Here is a 24,660-nt window from a genome sequence, read left to right as displayed (position 1 = left end):
GTGACGTGGCCGCACCGTCGCTGCGACGATGACGCGGCGACGTGCGCCACCCTGGAAGGTAAATACTTCCACGCATGCGTCGAATCATTTCGACGCATGCAAGGGATGGGGATCGGACGGACTTATCCGGTGAGTCTGTACAGACGACCGCATAAGTCCGAAGGACAGGTTTCCAGCGGATAGATTTCTTAGCATGCTAAGAAATTTTTATCCGCTGGAAAACCGTCGGCTGGACAAATATCCACTGGAAAATGTCCGCTCGGGCCTACACACGACCGGATCTGTCTGCTGGAACTGATCCGCGGATAAATCCCAGCGGACAGATCCGGTCGTGTGTACGGGGCCTAACAGGTTTTCTACTAAGATTGCCCTGTATTTGGATCCATCCATCTTCCCATCATCAACTCCGACCAGCTTTCCTGTCCCTGCTGAAAAAAGCATCCTGACAACATCATGCTGCCATCACCATGCTTCACAGTGGGGATGATGTGTTCAGGATGATGTGCAATGTTAGTTTTCAGCCACACATAGCGTTTTCCTTTTAGGCCAAACGGTTAAATTTTGGTCTCATTTGACCAGAGCACCTTCTTACACATGTTTGCTGTCCCCCCCACATGGCTTCTCGCAAACTGCAATTGGGACGTCTTATGGTTTTCTTTCAACAATGGCTTTCTTCTTGCCACTCCTCCATAAAGGCCAAATTTGTGGAGTGCACAACTGATAGTTGTCCTGCAGATTCTTCCACCTGAGCTGTGGATCTCTGCAGCTCCTCCAGAGTTACCATGGGCCTCTTGGCTGCTTCTCTGATTTATGCTCTCATTGCCCGGCCTGTCAGTTTAGGTGGATGGCCATGTCTTGGTAGGTTCGCAGTTGTGCCATACTCTTTCCATTTGCAGGTTGATGGATTGAACAGTGCTCCGTGAGAAGTTCAAAGCTTGAGATTTTTTTTTTTTTTTCCAATAACCTAACCCTAAACTTCTCCACAATTTTTATCCCTGACCTGTCTGATGTGTTCATTGGCCTTTATGATACTATTTGTTCGCCAACGTTCTCTTACAAACCTATGATGGCTTTACAGAACAGCTGTACAGTGGAACCTCAGATTACAAGCATAATCCGTTCCAGGAGACGGCTTGTAATCCAAAGTACTCGCATACCAAAGCGAGTTATCCCGTTGAAGTCCATAGAAACGAAAATAATTTGTTCCGCATTCACTTCAATGGCATGCAATACCGCTTGCAGGTAAGAGGTGGGGGGGCGCAGGAGAGCCTCGGAAACAGTCGGAAAGGCCCGAGGACAGCTCGGAAAGGCTCGGGAACAGAGTATTTCCGTGTCTTTCCAAGCATTTCCGAATGGCACCGAACGGCTACGCTGGGCTCCCTGGGCCGCCCACCTCAGGCCAAACGCGGTACTGCACACCGCTTTGGCCTGAATCCTGCTCGTTTTGCAAGACAATACTCAAAAACCGAGTTAGGATTTTTAAAAATACAGTCCTCGTATTGCAAAACGTTTGTTAACAGCGTTACTCGCAATCCGAGGTTCCACTGTATTTATACTGAGATTAAATTCCACACAGGTGGATTCTATTTACTAATTGGGTGACTTCTGAAGGCAATTGGTTCCATTATATTTTATTTAGGGGTGCCAGAGTAAAGGGGGCTGAATACAAAAGCACCCTACGCTTTTCAGATATTTATTTATTTGTGAAAAATGTTGAAACCCATTTATAATTTTCCTTCCACCTCACAATTATGTGCCACTTTGTGTTTGTCTATCACACAAAATCCCCAAAAAATAGATTCATTTTTTTGGTTGTAACGTGACAAAATGTGGAAAATTCCAAGGGGTATGAATACCATTTCAAGGCACTGTACCGTTATTCTGTGTTCTGTAATGTACTTTAAGAAAAGCATTTTACAGGAAAGACCAAATATATTTCAGCGGTGAGATTAATTCTGGTGATCAGTTTAGAATCTAATGTGCCTTTTATGAGCCAATATTTTGTCCTACAAATATATATGCTTTCAGCAAATCATTGGATATATATTTAAAAGGAATCTCGGCTGTTATTTTATTTGCTGTTTTCACTACATTTCCTCCTCGGTCTATTTCTTCTCTTAGCTTTTCTATCTTTCTCCCTTTTTCCCTACTCACTAACAGATTTAAACAATTAAGGTTGGAGCTTGGCTGAGCTCTTCAAACCTCCATTTCTGGGTAGGCAAGTAAATGTCAGCGCCATGGTGCTGTGTTAACAATGGCATGATCTTATTAGGCCACTGCATGTGATTAAAAATAAGCATGAGGTTGTCACAAAATAACAGACTGAAGGCTTGATCTATATATTTAAGTACACATTTATTTTGCAAAACCATATAACTACTTATTTTTACATTGTGCATCCGTAAAATGTATACAATGTGTGTGTTTTTGTTTTTTATATTCACCTATTCCCATTTCAATTTGTTGAGAATATTTATATAATATGACTAAGCTATGCTTGACATTTTTTCTCAAAGCTGGGCAACGTGGTCTATCATGAAGCCAAGTATGTTTGTTACGGAAACCTTTATTATCTTCTCAAATACAAAATGAAGGAATCTTTTTATGAGCATCTCAAATTCTTGTAGCACAGCAAAAATCAATCTTTGCATGTGCAATGTAAAATGGCTTAATAAAAATTGTTTTGTAGTGGTTCACTTGCGACTATTAACCCCATTTCCCTTAGGGCCAATGTCTAAGGCTGCATTCACACCTGAACATTTTGTCACCTGAAGCGCGACGCTCAAACGCTAGAGGGGAAGAAATACATTATTCCCTATGGAGATGGTTCACATCTCCACGTCAATACGCCTGACGCCGAACGACTGAATCGCAAACAAGTTCCGGACCCTTTTTTATCGGGCGGTTTGGTCATTTTTGAGCGTTTCCATTTCCCATAGAAAGTAATGGAAACGCTCGATTCGCGCGACAACGAGCGTTTGCTACGGGCGCTTCGTCGCTTTAATCAATAGAACTTTTCACCCAGGCAGAAGATTAAAACAATCTACCAACATAGCAACAAGTGATGAAAAGATGATCATTTTTCCTATTGGCTAAAATAAAAAACGTCGAAGTACAAAAACGTCGGACGACGCTGTATGCAAACGCGCAAATAAGCATGAATACGCGTGACAAAACGCAGAAAAAAAAACGAATGCAGCCTAAGGGCTTTAGTGGGTAAATACAGCTGCTTTATGGGGAGCAGTTGTGAAGCCAACAAGCCAGTTGACACTGGCCTTTCAACAGGCAACCACAGTAAAAAAAAATTAAACATATTTGAAGACTAGTTTTGGGTTTAATACTGACTTTCATAATGATTTCTGTAACAAGCATGCTCTGCATCATCACTGTTGCCAAATATTCAGTGCTAAAATCATGAAGTGGCATGGGCATATTGATTTGAACATATGTCCAGACCTAATTAAACCTAGGAAGGTCTCACTGTTATTTGTTATCTTACAACATTGCTTTCAATTAGGTGGGACTGTCATCGGATGCTCAAGACCAAATGAGGAAGATGCTATGTCAGAAGGAATCGAACTACATACGACTTAAGAGAGCTAAGATGGACAAGTCCATGTTTGTAAAGATCAAGACTCTCGGTATCGGTGCCTTTGGAGAAGTTTGCCTAGCCAAAAAAATAGATACCAATGCTTTGTATGCAATGAAAACGTTAAGGAAGAAAGATGTCCTATTACGCAACCAGGTAGCCCATGTCAAGGCTGAAAGAGACATCCTGGCGGAGGCAGACAATGAGTGGGTTGTACGACTGTACTATTCATTCCAAGACCGAGACAACTTGTACTTTGTTATGGATTACATTCCAGGTGGAGATATGATGAGCCTTCTGATTCGTAAGGAAGTCTTTCCTGAGGATTTGGCCCGATTCTACATAGCAGAGCTCACATGTGCAGTTGAGAGTGTTCATAAGATGGGCTTTATTCATCGTGACATCAAGCCTGACAACATCCTTATTGATCGAGATGGCCACATAAAACTCACCGATTTTGGTTTATGTACTGGTTTTCGGTGGACTCATGATTCAAAATATTATCAAAGTGGTAAGCATTGATGTAAAACATTTTTTAACCAGAAGCTGACTTTGCCACATTATCACGTGAAAGGAAAGATAGATTATTCCATAAAATAGGACCACAAGCAACTAGTAATATATAGTTCTCTTCATACATCTGCAATGGTGATGTTGGGTTACTAAAAGCAAAAAAAGTTATTGGTAGAGTTGTTGGATTAAAAATATAAAATAGCATACAATAGTAACCAGAGACTTAATAGAACTAAAGGAAAAAACTTTTTTTATATATATTTATTATTTTTTCATTTTGGCTAGAGTAAGTAATATATAACACTTGTCGTTTTTTTTTTTTATCCCTATCATGCCCCATTGGGGAGATCTCTTCATTTCCTGTCCCATAGCGAAAACCTGAAGTAAGAGGGGAAAAAATGTAGGCAGATATCCAGAATCAAGTTAACTGATGCTGTCAAATTTTAGTATGAGCCTTTTGGCCCTTTCACACTGGGGCGGGAGGCGCGATGGCGGTATAGCGCCTCAAAAAATAGCGGCGCTATACCGTCGGAATTGCTGTGGGATTCGGCTGCTCGCGGCGCGGTATTAACCCCCGCTAACAGCCGATAAAGGGTTAATACCGCACGAGGCGCATTGCGGGCGGTATTACCGCGGTTTCCCATTGTTTTAAATGGGAAGAAGCGGTATACCGCTCCTCTCACCGCTCCAAAGATGCTGCTTGCAGGAGATTTTTTTTTCTCTCCTGCCAGCACATCACCTCAGTGTGAAAGCCCTCAGGCTTTCACATTGAGAAGGCTGAACAGGAGTTTTTCAGGCGGTATAGCAGTGCTATTTTAGTGATGTACCGCCTGAAAAACTCCTCAGTGTGAAAGGGGCCTTAGGCAATCGTGATCTCTGATCATTAACCACTTAAGGACCTTGGCTGTTTTTCAGATATGGCGTTTACAAGACTAAAACTGTTTTTTTTTGCTAGAAAATTACTTAAAACCCCCAAACATTATATATATTTTTTTCTAACACCCTAGAGAATAAAATTGCAGTCATTGCAATACTTTTTGTCACACCACATTTGCGCAGCGGTCTTACAAGCGCACTTTTTTTGGGAAAAAATCACTTTTTTAAATTAAATAAGACAACAGTAAAGTTAGCCCAATTCCTTTATATATTGTGAAAGATAATGTTACGCTGAGTAAAATGATATGCAACATGTCACGCTTCAAATTGCGCCCGCTCGTGGAATGGCGTCAAACTTTTACCCTTAAAAATCTCCATAGGCGACGTTTAAAAAATTCTATAGGTTGCATCTTTTGAGCTACAGAGAAGGTCTAGGGTTAGAATTATTGCTCTCGCTCTAAAAATCGCGATGATACCTCACTTGTGTGGTTTGAACACCGTTTTCATATGCGTGCGCTACTCATGTATGCGTTTGTTTCTGCGCGCGAGCTCGTCGGGACGGGGCGCTTTAAAACATTTTTTTGTTCGTTTTCTTATTTATTTCTATTTATTTTATTAATTTTTACACTGAAAAAAAAAAATGTATCACTTTTTTATTCCTATTACAAGGCATGTAAACATCCCTTGTAATAGAAAAAAGCATGACCGGTCCTCCTAAATTTGAGATCTGGGGTCAAAAAGACCTCAGATCTTATATTTAGACTTTAAATGCAAAAAAAAAAAAAAAAAATTTCATTTGGAAAAAATGACAACAAGAAAATATTACTTTAAGAGGCATGGGCGGAAGTGATGTTTTGACATCACTTCCGCGCTGCTATGCTATGGGGACGGGTGGGGCCATCTTGCCCTCACTCGTATCCCAGCCAAGCAGGAGACGGCACCCGATCGCTTCCGCCGCTGCCGACGGCTCCGGTAAGCGGCGGAGGGCGCAGGAGAGGGGGGGACCACGTGATTTCATGGCGAATCCGCCGCGGAGACCACCGTTATCGTTTACAGGACCGCAGGAAAGATGGATGTCTCGGTTGTGGCAGTAGCTGCTGCCGTTACAGAGAAATCCATCTTTAACCACTTTAAAACTGCACGCCGTCATATGACGTCCAAAAAGGGGATCTGTTATCCCGGGTGGACATCCTGTACTTTGTGCGTGGGATATCTGAATGATGCCTGCACCTAGAGGCATCATTAAGATATCATTTTCTTCCGGCGGCAATCCTGCACACCGTAAGAACGATCATAGCGGCGGTTCCGCCTCTTGATCGTTCTTATAGACGGCGGGAGGGGACATCCGCCGCCATATGGTGCTTCTCCCGTCCCATCGGGGGCCTGGAGAGATGATCGCCGTCCGCCGGATGTGCAGCATAGAGATGACCAGTCATCTCTGACCGTCGGAGGCCCGGGCGCGATGTGATGACGTCACGCCCGGGTACCGGAGTAAACAAACCGCAATTGCGGCTAGTAAGAATGAGATCTGTGATTTTTTTTTTTTCACAATCTCATTCTTTCCAGCCTGGAGGAGAGATGTGGGGTCTTATTGACCCCGCATCTCCTTAAAGAGGACCTGTCGCACACTATTCCTATTACAAGGGATGTTTACATTCCTTGTAATAGGAATAAAAGCGATCGAAAAAAAAAAATGTAAAAAATAAATAAGTAAAATAAAAAAAAAAAATTAAAACGCCCCTGTCCCCGGTAGCTCGCGCTCAGAAGAGAACACACACAAGTCCCGCCCACGTATGTAAACGTCGTTCAAACCACACATGTGAGGTGTCGCCGCGTGCATTAGAGCGTGTGCAACAATTCTAGCACTAGACCTCCTCTGTAACTCTAAACTGGTAATCTGTAAAAAATTTAAAGCGTGGCCTATGGAGATTTTTAAGTAACAAAGTTTGGTGCCATTCCATGAGTGTGCGCAATTTTAAAGCATGACATGTTGGGTATCTATTTACAAAAAAATTTGGCTAACTTTACTGTTTGGTTATTTTTTAATTCATAAAACCATTTTTTTTACAAAAAAAAGGCGTTTGAAAAATGATTGCGCAAATACCGTGCAAGATAAAAAGTTGCAATGACCGCCATTTTATTCCCCAGGGTATCTGCTAAAAAAAAACATATATAATGTTTGGGGGTTCTGAGTAATTTTCTAGCCAAAGAATGATGATTTGTACATGTAGGAGAGAAGTGCCAGAATAGGCCCGGTATGGAGGTGGGTTTTAAAGCCCGGTATTGAAGTGGTTAAAGACAGGACGTATATAGTCGTGAGCAGGTCCTTAAGTGGTTAAATGCACACTGAAAAAGAAGTGTCCAGGTCCTTCTTCATTGCTAAGATAGGAAGTCGAGGTACATGGGATAGGAACTGTAGATCCATACTGTGGAAAACATGATCGAGTAGAGGTACCATGGGGAGATTACTCATTTAAGATGAGTTGTCCAATCACTAATGTCAGTAATCTAGCTAGGGTTACCATTTATTGTTCTTTTAGGAGTAAATTTTATTAAGTCATAGGTGGTGTATGTTGTGTCTTTGAAATACATTTTTTTTTTTTTTTTACCATCCAGATCTTTTCAAGCTGAAATTGGCTTCTTTGCAGAAAAAAATATAATTCTGTGTACTTTTTTTTCCGCTCAGGTGACCACCTACGACAAGATAGCATGGATTTTAGTAATGAATGGGGAGATCCAACAAATTGCCATTGTGGTGACAGGCCGAAACCACTTGAGTGGCGCGCAGCGAAACAGCATCAGCGCTGCTTAGCACATTCTCTTGTTGGGACCCCGAATTACATTGCACCAGAGGTTTTATTGCGTACAGGTATGGAATATTTACACCCCCTGTCTTGTTCAGTAAAGTGGAAACCTAACCTGCGTTTCTGTGTTTACATTTACTTCTGAATAAAATATATCTGTAACTGAAATCTGTAGCTGGTACAAAATTGATTTGAACCTTCTATCCCTCAGCTTTTTTTTCTGCATCCAGTAACAGATACTTTTTTTGTTTTTATAAATGGCAGCAATTTTTATTGTTAATCTGTAAAGTTAATGCCTTTCTATGGGTGCAGCTCCAACCAAAGTTCGGAACTCAATGGTTCTTTCTTTCTTATTGTAGGATATACACAGCTTTGTGATTGGTGGAGTGTGGGAGTTATACTTTATGAAATGCTTGTTGGAAAAGCTCCTTTTCATGCAAGTTCGCCACTGGAAACGCAAATGAAAGTAAGTTGAAATGTATTCTTTTCTCAGTCTTTTGCATAAAAAAAAGGGGGGGGGGGGCGGGGGTAGTATAAAGTTTTGGTAATAAGAAATTTAACGTTGCATTTCAGTTTCCAGTTCACTTTAAATAGTTTTTTTCTGGCTAAGCTGCCCATACAGTAAGCAGTGCTGTGTTCAGGCAGCAATACAGGCAACTTCCCCATCTGCAGCTAGAACTAAATGTACAGCATGAATGCTTCTCCACTATTCAGGAGACACCTTGTATTTTTTATCAGTGAATACAATGCTTCCTCTGATTGGTTCGAGATGCAAATCATGATGACATTCACCTTCCTCTCCACCACGGCCAATGAGAGGAAGCCTTGTATTAATTGGTGACACAGGAAGTCATTTAACCCAGAAGAGGCCTGGCACTGAGTGAGTGAGTGAATACCGTATTTATCGGCGTATACCGTGCACTTTTTTCCCCTTAAAATAAGGGGAAAATCGTGGGTGCGCGATATACGCCGATACCCGCTTCCCGCGCTGAGTATGAACTGCGCCGCCGACATATACCGAGCGCAGTACACTCGGGTACATTCGGCTCGGCTTCGCTTGCGGTCATGCTCTGTGATGCCTCCTAGAAGCCGAGCGTGCCTGTGTGTACTGCGCTCGGTATATGTCGGCGGCGGCGGCATTCAAACACCGCGCGGGAAGCTGGGATTCAACTCAGAGACAGCGCGGGAGGACACCACCGAGGCCGCAGACGGCCGCCGGACCGGACAAGACCGCAGATGGACGCCGGGCATGACACCGACGAGGGGCATTCAAACTGTAAGTATTTATTTATTTCTGAAATTTTCCTTCCAGGTTGGGGGTGCGCGCTATACGCGGGTGCGCGCAACACCCCGATAAATACGGTAACTTGTATAGCGCAACAATTGCGAAGTGAATCGCCTCAAGGCGCTTGGTATCCCTTTTCCTTCTGTTTCTCCCTCAGAATAGGTGGGTCTTGAGTTTTTTTCTGAAGGCCAGGTGATCGATTTCCGTTCGGATGTTAGTTGGTAATGCTTTCCACAGTCGAGGTCCTTGGAGTGCAAATCGACATTCTCCTTTGGCCTTGTAGCGGGCTTTGGGGATTTGTAGTCATTTTTGGTTAGTTGTTCGAAGCACTGGATTGGGGTTTTGTTGTTTTATTTTCTCACATAAGTATTGGGGAGCGCTTCCGTGTACACATTTGTGCACTAAATGTGACTCAGTCTTTTACAGGCAACCAATGGAGGGATCTCAGGGACGGGGAAATTGACTCCCAGGGTTTTTTCCCTGTTACCAGTCCTGCTGCTTCTGGCACTGGATCAGTGAGCATTTTGGCCTGTAGGGGCAGCATCAGAGAAACAATGAATATTGTAACTAGTGCTGCTTTTTATTTTCTGCTCAGGATGGCCAATTTAATATTTCTTTCATTCCAAGCTTTAAAGTGTCATGTAGTTCACAAATTTATAAATGATATGCCTTTTCTCCTCTCTTTTATTTGGCATGCATTGTCTAGAAAAATGGTAGTGGTAATGTACTATCCTGTGACATATTGGCACCTGGGCTTATCACACAGGAGAAGTGGGGCCAAAAAAAGCTTTGCCCATACTTCTCCTTTAGAAATTTATTTTTAACCTCACAAATATTTGTTTCACTGGTGTTATTTTTCCTTTTTGATTTTGACATTATCCTTACTGTAGTTTGTTATAGCACGCCATAAACTAGTAACACAGGTGAGTCCATCGACAATTGCTGCCTTAAAAGGGTTGTAAAGGTAAATGTTTTTTCACCTTAATGCATCCTAAGGTGAAAAAACATCTGACGGTATCGCCCCCCCCCCCCCCGAACCTCAGTTTTTACTTACCCTCGAAAGTCCCGTGCGCGTCCACGTGATCCTCTTCGGTTCCCAGCCTGGCCGTTGATTGGCTAGGCTGGACAGATTGATAGCAGCGCAGCCATTGGCTGGCGCTGCTGTCAATCACAGCGGATGATGCGGCGCGCTGGGGGGCGGGGCCAAGTGATACAGTCGGCGGCTATGCCCGCCGCTGTATCGCGCTCGCAAAAGCTTTCCACCATGCTAGATCGCTCGCATGAAGGTGGAAAGCTTTTGCGAGGAGGAGCCGAGACAGCCGCCGAGGGACCCCAGAAGACCGGATTCGGGGACACTCTGTGCAAAACGAGCTGCACAGTGGAGGTAAGTATAACATGTTTGTTATTTTAAAAAAATAAATAGAAAAAGAAATGCAGAAGCTGCTAACTTCATTCTAAAATACTGTTCGACTGTGCCAGTGTTCAATGCTTTGAGTTACTGACTTGGAGCAAGCATGCAGATTAGAAAGTTCAGAATACAGACCTCTTGATCTGCCTAATTTGTGGTACTAAAATTTTTGGACCAGCATGGCAAAACATGTTTAGGTGGAGAGATCACCAATGTCAGCATTGTACAGTATAGTTCCTTTTATGCACAGTGTATTCCATGTCTGTCCTTTTATGCATCATTTTTGTTTTTTAGGTAATCAAGTGGCAGACAGCATTACACATTCCCCCTCAAGCTAATCTATCGCCAGAAGCTTCTGATCTAATTGTCAAACTGTGCCGAGGCCCTGACGATCGTTTAGGCAAGAATGGAGTCGATGAGATTAAAGCTCATCCATTTTTCAAGACTATAGACTTTTCTAGTGACTTGCGTCAGCAGCCTGCTTTGTATATTCCCACCATAACGCACTCTACGGACACTTCCAACTTTGACCCAGTAGATCCAGACAAACTCTGGAATGATGAAGACAAAGATGGAAATAAAAATGATACCCTAAATGGCTGGTACAAAAATGGCAAACACCCTGAACATGCATTCTATGAGTTTACTTTTAGGAGGTTTTTTGATGATAATGGACACCCATACAACTACCCCAAACCTTTTGAAAATGATTATGATGACACAAAGGACGATGGCTACAAGCAAACTGATGCTGAACAGAGTAATAATGTTGGGAAGAGGCCACCAAACAGGGATTTGGTTTATGTATAGAGTCAACACATGCATTTATAAAGTCTTTCAAATCCTGTGGTTTGTTTTGAAAGGCCTGTATAAGTAGCTGGATTCTGCTACATTGGAAGCCTCTGAAAAAACAAATCTGTGATTTGAGCGCAGTCGCTAGTGGTGAATTCAGACTTCAGCAAGAGATATAATTTAAGCAGTAGTTGTCAATGGCCATTACTGAAAACTAATGCTGGAGTTTGTGGCCACTGACTTAAAAACTAGAGGAGGACTTTTTTTTTTCTTATCAGAGCACCTTGTTTTTACCTTCCTTTTTTTTTTTTTTTTTTTTTGCTTTCAAATTACTTTTTTTTGGGCACACAGTAGAGTTATTAATGTACTGGAAAGTCTAACTTAATTTTAAGCTGCAAAGGTACAAATTTGCAAGACAATGATGGACATTTATGTAAAAAAAGTTACATTAAGCCTCTTTAACAGCTATATATCAATCCTATTTATGTAATTGCAATATTTATAAACCATTGTAAAGAATATTTGAATTGATATATTTGATGTGGCTCTTCTAAGAAGATGAGGCAGTAAGATGCGCAGGTCATTATAGCTAAACACAACACTAACTTCTACCAACAGATTCGATTAGATGTAGCTAAATTCAAAGTCCACCCAAGACTGATATTTAGGCTGATTTGGCTTTTACCATCCCATGCATTTTCAACTAGAGTAAACTAGTTCTTGTGATCTAAATCCTATAAAGATGGCAGCTACTCTAAAGCATAAGTTCACCTTTAGCTTAGCCACTTAAACTAGAAAAGGAGCACAGTTTAAATGGGCTGCGGTGGCTGCTATGGGGCGCACACTTGTAGCCCCCAGCACATCCTGCAACCGACAGGATAGAGGGGCAATGAGGGGGCCAGTGGTTCCTGCAGAGGGGCCCCTTTTATGGCTGCATATGCAATTGCAAGCAGGAGCAACATTTTAAAATAGGAAGCACTGGTATGTACTATAAAGGGGATCTGGAACTGCATAGGGGGCTTTTTATAAAATGTTGCTAAAGGTGAACTTGCACTTTGAATGAGGTAGAAGGCATGAGCTTCATTTATGGGGAACTTGCTCCATTAGACCAAGGATGGTATCAGTAGCTAGCAGCTGTTTCAGTCTACTGGCATTCACCCAGTACTGAATTCTCACTTTTGGGTGGATTTTTAGCTTGGTACAGATTTGTACAAAATACTTTGGACATAAAAAAAAAAAAATATTTTTATACTATGGCACAGAGTAAAAAATAAATCTTACTGCATTAAATGAACATCTTTCAGTATGGATATATACCATAGTGTAGTATTTTGTACTATACTACACTGAATTTGTATTATATAACAATTGATAGTTTATTTTAAATTATGTCCCGGTCCTCTGAATCAGCTGAAGAAAAACTAATTCAATAAAACTTTTACTGTTTTAGAAAGAAAGTTGTATATGTATAATAATATGTTTAGTACAGTTCAACAGAGAAAAAAACATTACACCAGAATTATTTGTCTGGCAGCCATTTAAGGGTATTCTCTTTATTGCAGGGATAGAGAGGATAAAAAAAGGGGAAGGGGTATGTCTGTATGTCAAGTATAATGTAAGTGAATGTGAGAGATGACATCACTAAGGGAGCTAGGAAGGAGGTGGAATCCTTATGGGTAGAGGTCCAAAGGGATGAAGCTAAGGGCAAATAATACTGGGAGTATGCTATAGGTCCCCTAACCCGAGGGAGGGGGGGGGGGGATGGACCTCCTATCACAATTTGGATTAGCAGCAAGGATGGGAAGTGTTATCATAATGGGGGTTTTTAATATCCAAACATAGACTGAGCGAAGGGGACCATGCATTCATCTAAGGCTCGCCAGTTCCTAAATGTCTTGCAGGACAATTTCATGGGTCACATGGTAGATGCACCAACTAGAAACAAGGCTTTACTAGATCTACTGATTACCAACAATACAGGCCTAATCACAGATACGGAAATACGGGGAAATTTAGGAAACAGCGATCACAGGTCAATTGGCTTCAGTATAAATCACACAAATGGTGGGAACACAAAGACACTGAATTCCAAAAGAGCCAAATTCCCTAAACTACGAACCTTGCGAGAAGATATAACACGAAGATACAACACAAAAGACGCATAGCGGAGGAGAGCAAAAAAAAAGAAAAAATCCCCCAAAATGTAAGAGCATAAACCGTAAAAAAGGGAGGACAGACCATTTTGGCCTAATGAGGAAGGACATCTGGTTACAAAGGATGGGGAGATGGCGAAGGTATTGAATGTATTTTTCTCTTCAGTCTTCACGAGGGAATTCGGCGGCTTCAGTAACCAAAGCTGCAGTGTTTGTCCTCATGGCACATCACAGGAAGCACCCTCATGGCTAACAGAGGACAGAATTAGAAATAGACTTGGGAAACGTAACATTAATAAGTCACCTGGGGCCAGATGGCTTTCACCCAAGGGTACTTGGGGGAACTCAGTCGAAATAATTGCCAGACCATTGTTCCTAATTTTTACTGACTGAAATGGTACCAACTGATTGGAGAAAAGCCAATGTAGCGCCAATATTTAAAAAAAGGGTCAAAAGTACATCCCTGGGAATTACAGATCAGTTAGCCTAACAATAATCGGCATGGATTCATGAAGAATCGTTCTTGCCAAACCAATCTATTAGCCTTCTATGAGGAGATGAGCTGCCATCTAGATAAAGGAAGGCCTGTAGACGTAATGTATCTGGATTTTGCAAAATCATTTGACACAGTTCCTCATAAATGTTTACTGTACAAAGTAAGGTCCATTGGCATGGACCATAAGATGGTGCGTACATGGATTGAAAGAAAACTGGCTACACGATCTAGTTCAGAGGGTGGTAATAAATGGGGAATTGTCAGGGGTGGGAAGTGGGGTTCCCCAGGGTTCTGTGCTGGGACCAATCCTGTTTAATTTGTTTATAAACTACCTGGAGGATGGGGGTAAACGGCTCAACCTCTTATTTGCGGACGACACAAGGCTAAGCAGGGCAATAACTTCTCCGCAGGATATGGAAACCTTGCAAGAAGATCTGAACAAATTCAAGGGGGGAGTCAGGGGTGTTCAACCCCCCCAGGGCCTGCTTTGCAGCCATACATGGCACCAGCGACAGGCAGCACTGTGTAATAATGCCGTTGCAGCAAGTATAATAAACTGCTCAAAAAAATTAAAGGAACACTTTGAAAATATATCAGATATCAACGGGCAAAAATCTCATGCTGGATATCTATACTGATATGGACTGGGTAATGTGTTAGGAATGAAAGGAGGGCACATCATTTGAAATGAAAATTATCCACCTACAGAGGGCTGAATTCAAAGACACCCCGAAAATCAAAGTGAAAAAATTATGCAGCAAGCTAGTCCATTTTGCTGAAATTTAATTGCAACAACTCAATATGGTCCTCAGTAGTTTGTATGGCCCCCAAGTGCTTGTATGCATCCCTGACAACATCAGGGCATGCTCCTAATGAGACGACGGATGGTGTCCTGGGGTATTTCCTCCCAGATCTGGACCAGAGCATCACTGAGCTCCTGAACAGACTGAGGTGCAACCTGGCGGCACCAGATGGACCGAAACATAATGTCCCAGAGGTGTTCTTTTGGATTTAGGTCAGGTGAGCGCGGGGGCCATTCAATGGTATACATTTTTGTTGTGCACCAGGAGGAACCCAGGACCCACTGCATCAGCGTAGGGTCTGACAATGGGTCCAAGGATTTCATCCCGATACCTAATGGCAGTCAGGGTGCCATTGTGTAGCCTGTAGATGGATATGCCTCCCCAGACCATCACTGACCCACCACCAAACCACTCATGCTGAATAATGTTACTGGCAGCATAAAGTTCTCTGCTGCTTCTCCAGACCCTTTCACGTCTGTCACATATGCTCAGGGTGAAATGGAGACACACGGCAATATATACCGTATTTATCGGCGTATACCGCGCACTATTTTGCCCTGAAAATCAGGGCAAAATCGTGGGTGCGCAGTATACGCCGATACCCGATTTCCCGCCATGAGTTTGAATACTGCGCCCGCATATAGCGAGCGCAGTACACTCGTGAATCTTCGGCCAGTCTCGGCGCCTCTCGTACTGACGTCCTGAGCGTACAGGACGTCAGTGCGAGAGGCGCCCGAGCCTGCCCGAAGATTCACGAGTGTACTGCGCTCGCTATATGCGGGCGCAGTATTCAAAGTCGTGGCGGGAAACGAGCGGGAGGACGCCGCCGGACCCGCCGAAGATGGACACCGGACCCGCCGAAGATGGACACCGGACCCGCCGAAGATGGACACCGGACCCGCCGAAGATGGACGCCCGACCCGCCGAAGATGGACGCCCGACCCGCCGAAGAGGACACCCGACGAGGCCGCAGATGGACGCCGCGCAAGACATCAAAACTAAGTACAAAATAACAAAAAATCTTTTTTTCCCACAGGATTGGGGGCCACTTTGGGGGTGCGCGGTATACGCCAGAGCGCGTTATACCGCGATAAATACGGTATGCAGAAATGCACACTGATACCACCAGAGGTGGCGTCCACCAGCCTGGAAATATAATATAATGATAGGCACAGCTAAGCATAAATAAATATAAAATAAAAGGCAGCATCAAAACCAAAGTATGTGTGACTATGTGGTGAGTCACTGAAGTGCAAAACTATTGCTAGTTAGGACCAAACATGCTAAGTGAATAAAGTTAAATATGCGCATAAGGGTGAAATGGATGCAAATAGACCCAGCCTAGGACAAAAGCACAAAATAAATTGAACTAGAAATCCGCTAGCAACATACAAACGTGAGATAAAGTGCTGTGATGCCCGTAGAGAATTACTAACCCCACACCCCAATTTACTCCTAGATTAACTGCCTGTCTCCTGGAATCTCCTCCATGCTCTTGAGACTGCTGGGAGACACGGCAAACCTGGCAATGACACGTATTGATGTGCCATCCTGGAGGAGTTGGACTGCCTGTGCAACCTTTATAGGGTCCAAGTATCGCCTCGTGCTAATAGTAGTGACACTGACCCCTAGCCAAATGCAAAACTAGTGAAAAACTGTCAGAAAAGATGAGTAGGGAAAAAAAATGTCAGACACTTCCACCTGAAAAACCATTCCTGTTTGGAGGCCGTCTCATTGTTGCCCATCTAGTGCACCTGTTGTTAATCAGTTTTAGCTGCTTTGCTGTTAATTGAAATTAAAGCGGTGGTTCACCCTTAGAGGGCACTTTTTCTCCTTAGATTCCTGCTCGTTTTTTACTAGGGGAATCGGCTATTTGTTTTAAAATATGAGCATTACTTACCCGTTTACGAGATGCATCCTCTTCGTCGCTTCCGGGTATGGGCTGCGGGAATGGGCGTTCCTTCTTGATTGACAGTCTTCCGAGAGGCTTCCGACGGTCGCATCCATCGCGTCACGATTTTCCGAAAGAAGCCGAACGTCGGTGCGCAGGCGCAGTATAGAGCCGCACCGACGTTCGGCTTCTTTCGGCTACGAGTGACGCGATGGATGCGACTGTCGGAAGCCTCTCGGAAGACTGTCAATCAAGAAGGAACGGCCGCTCCCGAAGACCCATACCCGGAAGCGACGGAAGAAGATGCATCTCGAAAACGGGTAAGTACGGATCATATTTTAATACAAATAGCCGATTCCCCTAGACCGAACGAGCAGGAATCTAAGGGGAGAAAAAAAAAAAATTAATAAATGGGTGAACTCCCGCTTTAACAACCCCCTCTGTATACAACCCTGGGCTGAAGGCTGACAGATCCATCACCAGGCAGAACAGTGGGAGCCGGCAGTGTGTGTAGTCCTGCCCACCGCACACCATGTATTCCCATTAGCTTGGGCTTGGGAGAGGAGCTTTGCCTGGGCCCTGGAGCGCAGAGTGCTTGTAAAGTACTCTGTAGCCACCGACCCCCTGCCCCCCCACATGGATGAACTGCTGCTGTCCTGTCCAGGTATGTCCCTCTTTCTCTTTTGGCCTAGTCTCAGAGAGTGTCCTCAGACTTAACACTGCTCATACTGCTAAATAAATAAATATGTAAAATAAATAATAATAATAAAAAAAAATTAAAACTCCCCAGTAGCTCGCACTCAGAAGCGAACGCACACGGCCGTCCCGCCGACGTATGTAAACATCGTTCAAACCACACATGTGAGGTGTCGCCGCGTGCGTTAGAGCGCGTGCAACAATTCTAGCACTAGACCTCCTCTGTAACTCTAAACTGGTAACCTGTAAAACATTTAAAGCGTCGCCTATGGAGATTTTTAAGTAACAAAGTTTGGCGCCATTCCAAGAGTGTGCGCAATTTTAAAGCATGACATATTGGGTATCTATTTACTCGGCGTAACATCATCTTTCATATTTTACAAAAAAAACTTAAGAGCCGGTTCACACTGGGGCGACCTGCGATCCGAATTCAGATCGCCTCAAGTCTCCCCAAGTCGCGCTGTCCAGAAAAGCAATGGAAGTGAATGGAATCCGTCTTAATTCACACTACTGAAGTCGCTCCGACATCAGAAAAGGTTCCTGTACTACTTCAATCCGACTTCTAGGCAACTTGTACCCATTGATTTCAATGCAAGTCGTCTCCAAGTCTGATCCCTGTACATAATGAGGCAACTTTGCAGCAAGCAGAGAGGAATTTACCCAGAAGCACCCAGGTACTCCCCTGTCCCCAGGCAGCCCCCACCTTCCTAGACACTGATTCCTTTCAGTTTAGACAATGTCTCTGTATACCTCCTATACACCATGTCTACCAGAGTCAGGGAAGGGAATAGAATAGAGGCTGTGGATAATGAGTCTCTTATAAGGTTCATCAAGGAGAGACCATGTCTGTATGACAAGACAGACAGACATTACAAGGACCAACTGAAGAGGGACAATGCCTGGCTGGATATCTGTCGCCTGTCCTTTGAGGATTGGGATGTATTGTCCCAGACCGACCGCACTGCCAAATGTAAGTGTAACCTTTATTATATGTCTGTTTTCCTTGACTAGGCATGATGGTTGTAGTTCCATACAGGCCACTTGTTTTCACAGAGAATGGGTGGATGAACTCCCTCTTGTCTACATCCCTACCCAGGTCTGAGCACCATGCCTTATTTCCAACCCCTACTCACTTCCAAAGACTACCCCTTCTGGCCATTTGTGGTACTAACAGTTTTGTATAGAACTTTTTACCAAGACAAGCAGTATAATAGATACCTTGCAGACAGCAACAATAGAACACGCCAGGAACAATAGATCCCCTGTCAGCAACAGTAGATCCCCTGCCAGGAACAATAGATCCCTGACAAAAGTAGATCCCTGACAGAAACAATAGATCCCCATACAACAACATTAGATCCCTAACAGGAACACTATTTCACATGACAACAATAGATCATTGACAACAGTATATCCCTACCAGGATCAATAGATCCCCTTACAACATCAGTAGATTCCTGACAGGAACAATAGATCCCCTGACAACAATAGATCCCTGACAACAGTACATCCCTGACAGGAACACCAGATCCCCCTTACAACATCAGTAGATCCCTCACTGGAACAATAGATCCACTGACAACAAAATAGATCACTGAAAACAATAGATCTCTGACAGGAACAATACATCCCCTTACAACAACAGTAGATCCCTAACAGGAACACTAGTTCCCCTTACAACAATAGATCCCTGACAAGAACAATAGATCCATGACATGAACAATAGATCCACTTACAACAGTAGATACCTAACAGGAACACTAGTTTCCCTGACAACAACAGTAGATCTCTGACAGGAACAATAGATCCCCTGACAACAACAATAGATCCATGACAACATTAGATCCCCGACAGGAACAATATTTCATGTGACAACAACAATAGATCCCTCACAACAGTAGATACCTAACAGGAACACCAGTTCCCCTGACAACAATAGATCACCTTAAAACAACAGTAGATCCCTAACTGGAACACTAGATCCCCTGACAACAACAATAGATCCCTGGCAGGAACAATAGTTCCTGTGACAACAACAGTAGATCCCTGACGGGAACAATAGTTCATGTGACAACAATAGATCCCTCACAACAGTAGATCCCTAACAGGAACACTAGTTCCCCTGACAACAATAGATCCCTGATAAGAGTAGATCCCTGACAGGAACAATAGATCCATGACATTAAGAATAAACCCACTTACAACAACAGTAGTTCCCCTGACAACAACAGTAGATCTCTAAAAGGAACAATAGATCTCCTGACAACAACAATAGATCCCTGACAACAGTAGATCCCTAACAGGAACAATAGTTCCTGTGACAACAACAGTAGATCCCTAACATGAACAATAGTTCCTGTGACAACAACAATAGATCCCTGACAACAGTAGATCCCTGACAGGAACACTAGTTCCCCTGACAACAATAGATCCCTAACAACAGTATATCCCTGGCAGGATCAATAGATCCCCTGACAACAATAGTTCCCTGTTAGGAACAATAGATCCCCTGTCAACAATAGATCGCTGACAGTAACAATAGATCGCCTTATAACAACAGTAGATCACTGACAGGAACAATAGTTCATGTGACAACAGTAGATTCCTCACAACAGTAGATCCCTAACAGGAACACTAGTTCCCCTGACAACAACAATAGATCCCTGACAACAGTAGATCCCTGACAGGAACACTAGTTCCTGTGACAATAGATCCCTGACAACAGTGGATCCCTAACAGGAACACTAGTTCCCCTGACAACAATAGATCCCTAACAACAGTATATCCCTGGCAGGATCAATAGATCCAATAACCAAACCAGCTGCTATGACAGCTGACATTATTTAACACACAGGGAGCATTTTGGACGCAGACTTATTCCATTTATCCCCAAAGAAGACGTCGCAGTCGTGGTGGGAACAATCGTGAATTCCAGACTGGACTATGCTAACGCCCTGTACCTCGGACTCCCAAAGTACCAAATCGCTCGTCTGCAAATCGTACAGAATACGGCCACCAGACTGGTGACTGGGAAAAAAAATGGGAATCAATCTCACCTTCGTTGAGAACCCTTCACTGGCTGCCAGTAAAAGACAGAATTGCATTTAAAGCACTCTGCCTGACACATAAGTGCATCCATGGGAAGGCTCCGCAATATCTTTGCGACAAGATAGAACCTCACAATTCGAATCGCGTTCTGCGATCCACCGACCAAAATCTGGTCAGGGTACCAAAAACCAAATACAAGTCCAAAGGAGAAAGAAGGTTTGCTTTCCAGGGTCCTAGACTATGGAACGCTTTACCAACCAGCATTCGGTTGGAGGAAAACCACCTGACTTTCAGAAGACGAATCAAAACTCTGCTCATTTGAGGTCATGAGTCATAAACAACTAGCGCCCAGAAGCGATTCAGTTCGCATGTGCTGCGCTCTATAAATTTTTCATTCATTCATTCAGAAAAACAGGGAAGAAGAAATGAAACAGGAAGAAGAATGATGTCAAAAGAGCTTAGAAGCTCTGATTGGCCACTTCTAACATTCCTTGTCCTGGAGGCGACTTCAAGTCCTGTTGTAAATCGCCCCAAGTCGCCTGGAGTTGTGCCAGGTCGCCCTGTGGTTCATGCTGAAGTTGTGTTGGAGTTGCCTCTGAAAGTCGTGTCGCCCCAGTGTGAACCGACTGTTTTGTTATTTTTTAATTCATGAAACCATTTCCACAGTATGCTCAGAACAGTCTTGTTTCCTGGGGAAGTCCTAAATCACCAGATGATGTCCAAAAACTTTAAAGCGGGGGTTCACCCTATATAAAAAAATAAAAAATTTTCCCTCTAGCATTAAATTCGGCATAGTAGCGCGAGCTACAGTATGCCTGTCTGTATTTTTTTATCCCCGTACTCACTGTGCAATTGGATATTGAAGATTCCGGGGAATGGGCGTTCCTATGGAGAGGGAGGGTGATTGACGGCCGGCTCTGGCGCGTCACGCTTCTCCGGAAATAGCCGAAATAGGCTTGGCGCTTCACGGCGCCTGCACATAGCCTGTGCGCAGGCGCCGTGAAGAGCCGAGACCTACTCCGGCTGTCTTCGGGGAGCGTGACATGCCAGAGCCGGCCGTCAATCACCCTCCCTCTTGCTAGGAACACCCATTCCCCGCGGCAGACGGAATCGTCTAGGTACGATTACACTGTGAGTACGGGGATAAAAAAATTAGGACAGGCATACTGTAGCTCGCGCTACTATGCCGAATTTTATGCTGAAATGTTGTTCTGCAGGGTAATCCATTTACATATTCTTCAGAAAAACGCCTTTTAAAGCACCGCGCCAGTGATCAGTAGATGACGAGTGCAATGTGGGGCTTCTGCAGACATTTCTCCTGGCTTTCACCCCATACCTCTCTACAGTTTTTACATTGGAAAGCAGGAGGACAAATTAGTGCTTCCTCAGCCCATTGAAATTACAAGTCTATCTGCCGCAGTGGAAGATGGTACTTGTAGTTTATTAACCACTTCAATACAGGGCATTTTCACCCCCTTCCTGCCCAGACCAATTTTTAGTTTTCAGCGCTGTCGCACTTTGAATGACAATTGCGCAGTCGTGCGACGTGGCTCCCAAACAAAATTGGCGTCCTTTTTTCTCCACAAATAGAGCGTTCTTTTGGTGGTATTTGATCACCTCTGCGGTTTTTATTTTTTGCGTTATAAACAAAAGAAGAGCGACAATTTAAAAAAAAAAAACACAATATCTTTTACTTTTTGATTTAATAAATATCATATTTTTAAAAAAAAAAAAAAACGTTTTTTCCCTCAGTTTAGAACGATACATATTCTTCTACATATTTTTGGTAAAAAAAATCGCAATAAGGCCCCTTTCACATTGAGGCATTTTTCATGTGGTACAGCGCTAAAGATAGCGCTGCTATACCGCATGAAAAATCCTGCCCTGTAGTGTTCAATGTGAAAGCCCGAAGGCTTTCACATTGAAGCGGTGCGCTAGCAGGAGCGCTCCAAAAGTCCTGCTAGCCGCATCTTTACCGCGGTATAGGAGCGGTGTGTTCACCGCTCCTATACCGCGCCTTTCCATTGAAATCAATGGGAAAGCGCGGTAATACCGCCCGCAACGCGGGCGGTATTAACCCTTATTCGGCCGCTAGCGGGGGTTAAAACCTCATCGCTAGCGCCCAAATATCGTGGTAAATACGACGGTATAGCCACGCTACTAATAGCACGGCTATACCGTCACCGCGGCTCCACGCTTCAATGTGAAAGCAGCCTAAGGGCCCTTTCACACTGGTGCGTTTTCCCCGCGTTTTTGCGGTAAAAATAGCGCTATTAAAACGCCCATAAAACGCTCCCCATGCCCCCTCCATTGAAATGAATTAAAAACCGCTGTAAAAACGCGGTAAAAACACGGTAAAAACGGAGCGTTAAAATCGCGGTAAAACACCGCGATTTTACCGCGTTTTTAATTCATTTCAATGGAGAGGGGCATGGGAAGCGTTTTAATAGCGCTATTTTTACTGCAAAAACGCGGCAGAAACGCACCAGTGTGAAAGGGCCCTAAGCGTATTTGATCGGTTTGTGAAAACGTTCTAGCATCTACAAAATAGGGATAGAATAGGAATAGAATTGTGGTATTTTTATTTATTTTTTACCAGTAATGGCGGCAATCTGCGATTTTTTATTGTGACCGTGACATTGCGGCGGGCATATCGGACACTTTTGACACATTTTTGGGACCATTCACATTTATACAGCGATTAGTGCTATAAAGCTGCACTGATTGCTGTGTAAATTTGACTGGCAGGGAAGGAATTAACACTAGGGGGCGAGGAAGGGGTTAATATGTTCCCTAAAGTGTGTTCTAACTGTAGGGGAGGGGGACTCGCAAGGGGAGGAGATCGATGTGTGTGCCTCTGTTCTGGGAACACACATCGGTCTCCTCACCGCTGACAGGACATAGATCTGTGTGTTTACACACACAGATCCATGGTCCTGCCGTAATTGCGGGAAATCGTGGGTCCCCGGCGTACATCGCGGCCACCGAGAAATGCGGAGGGGGCGCCGGGAATGCAAGGACGTCATATGACGTCCAGTCTGAAGGAGGAGGGGTTCCCGCCGACATCATTTTACGACTCGGTAGGGAACGTGTTAATTTACAGGAATCTGAGAATTAATGATGTGGCTGTGTGGGACGGAAAGCTGATCAGATATTGTAACTCCATGTTGACTGTCCTGATCAGGACTCGGAATCATTCACAGAAGACATTGAAGCCACTGGATGAACATTACAGCTCTACCATAATATCTGCAAGCCAGCAATGGCGATTTGTGTATTTCTCAGTCCATGACTCCTAACACACCCAGCGGTCCCACCTCAGGTGACGTCTAATCTATCACAGAATCTGACACCGGCTCTAACATATTACAATGTCGGCAGCAGTGGTCAGCTTTCACTAGTCACACGACCAAGACACATCAGCCAGACTTCCGCTCTACACAAACACCACAACACAACCACAGTCCTAGCACCGCCCCCTTTATAAGCCCTTCCGTATTAGCGTCGCCCGCCCGTTGTGGGCGGGGTTACCATGGCGGAAGTGACGTAGCGGACCGGTTTGAATGTGGTAGAAGGAGGTAGATATGGAGATGAGCAGCGGGCAGTACCTGGTGTAATTGGAGCTGCCGCTGGTTTCCGTCACATTAGCCGGGGTCACCGTCACATACGGGACACAGCCTGGAGGAGGAAGCCGCTAGGGTGCAGGTAATGTGCCGAAATATGCTCACTATTGGGGTATCCCATTGACTATATCTATATATAGAGTGTGAGGTGTACCTACCTCTGTAGGAGAGATGTGTCCTATCTGTCACGGTGAGTTTTCTAAGCTGGACTAACATTAAAGGAAGATCCAATTGCTCGTTGTCCCCAGAAAAGAGAGGACCCTTGTGGTGGTGACAGCTGGCTAAGGCTGGGTTCACATGAAAAGCACAGATCACTTTTCAGGGGGTGGTGGAGCAGCTTCTAAATGTTTACACAGCTTTTTCTAAATGCTGTTTTTTATTATTTATCTATGGAACCAACACACTGCAGATGTGAGACAAGTGGTTGTGGCATGGTCTCATTGACTTCACTGGGCATGTTTGACAGACAGTGCCACCTGTCAAACTGCATTATATTTGCTGCCTTTGTGCGACCCCCCCTCCTTCCAGCTGTTTTGTTATGCTTTCAGTGGGCAATCAAGCTGCAGCAAAATCTCACCTGTTTTTATTGTTTGTGTTAAAGTGATTGTAAAGTTGTGGGTGTGGAAAAAACAAAAACAAACATGTTGTTATACTTAAAGGGGTGGTTCACCCTAAAAACGACT

The 24,660-nt window shown here is 43.9% G+C and overlaps 2 protein-coding genes across 4 annotated transcripts in view; both read left to right on the top strand.

The window, feature by feature from the left end:
* Positions 1 to 12,480, top strand: part of LATS1 (large tumor suppressor kinase 1) — a 41,192-nt gene extending 28,712 nt beyond the window's left edge. For all 3 annotated transcript variants that reach the window (XM_040350599.1, XM_040350601.1, XM_040350600.1), the window contains exons 5-8: positions 3,518 to 4,100; positions 7,665 to 7,847; positions 8,142 to 8,248; positions 10,770 to 12,480. In XM_040350599.1, the coding sequence (XP_040206533.1) occupies positions 3,518 to 4,100; positions 7,665 to 7,847; positions 8,142 to 8,248; positions 10,770 to 11,285 (1,389 nt within the window). In that variant the 3' untranslated portion in view covers positions 11,286 to 12,480. The remainder of the gene's footprint in view (positions 1 to 3,517; positions 4,101 to 7,664; positions 7,848 to 8,141; positions 8,249 to 10,769) is intronic.
* Positions 12,481 to 23,879: 11,399 nt separating this feature from the next.
* KATNA1 (katanin catalytic subunit A1) overlaps positions 23,880 to 24,660 on the top strand; it is a 53,225-nt gene continuing 52,444 nt past the window's right edge. The window contains exon 1 of the mRNA XM_040350597.1: positions 23,880 to 24,059. The gene's annotated coding sequence lies outside the window, so the exon portion shown is untranslated. The remainder of the gene's footprint in view (positions 24,060 to 24,660) is intronic.

Source organism: Rana temporaria, chromosome 4, assembly GCF_905171775.1.
Source record: "Rana temporaria chromosome 4, aRanTem1.1, whole genome shotgun sequence".
NCBI lineage: Eukaryota > Metazoa > Chordata > Amphibia > Anura > Ranidae > Rana > Rana temporaria.
The sequence above is the reverse complement of the archived record's forward strand: the minus strand, read 5'-3'. Positions and strand labels throughout refer to the sequence as shown.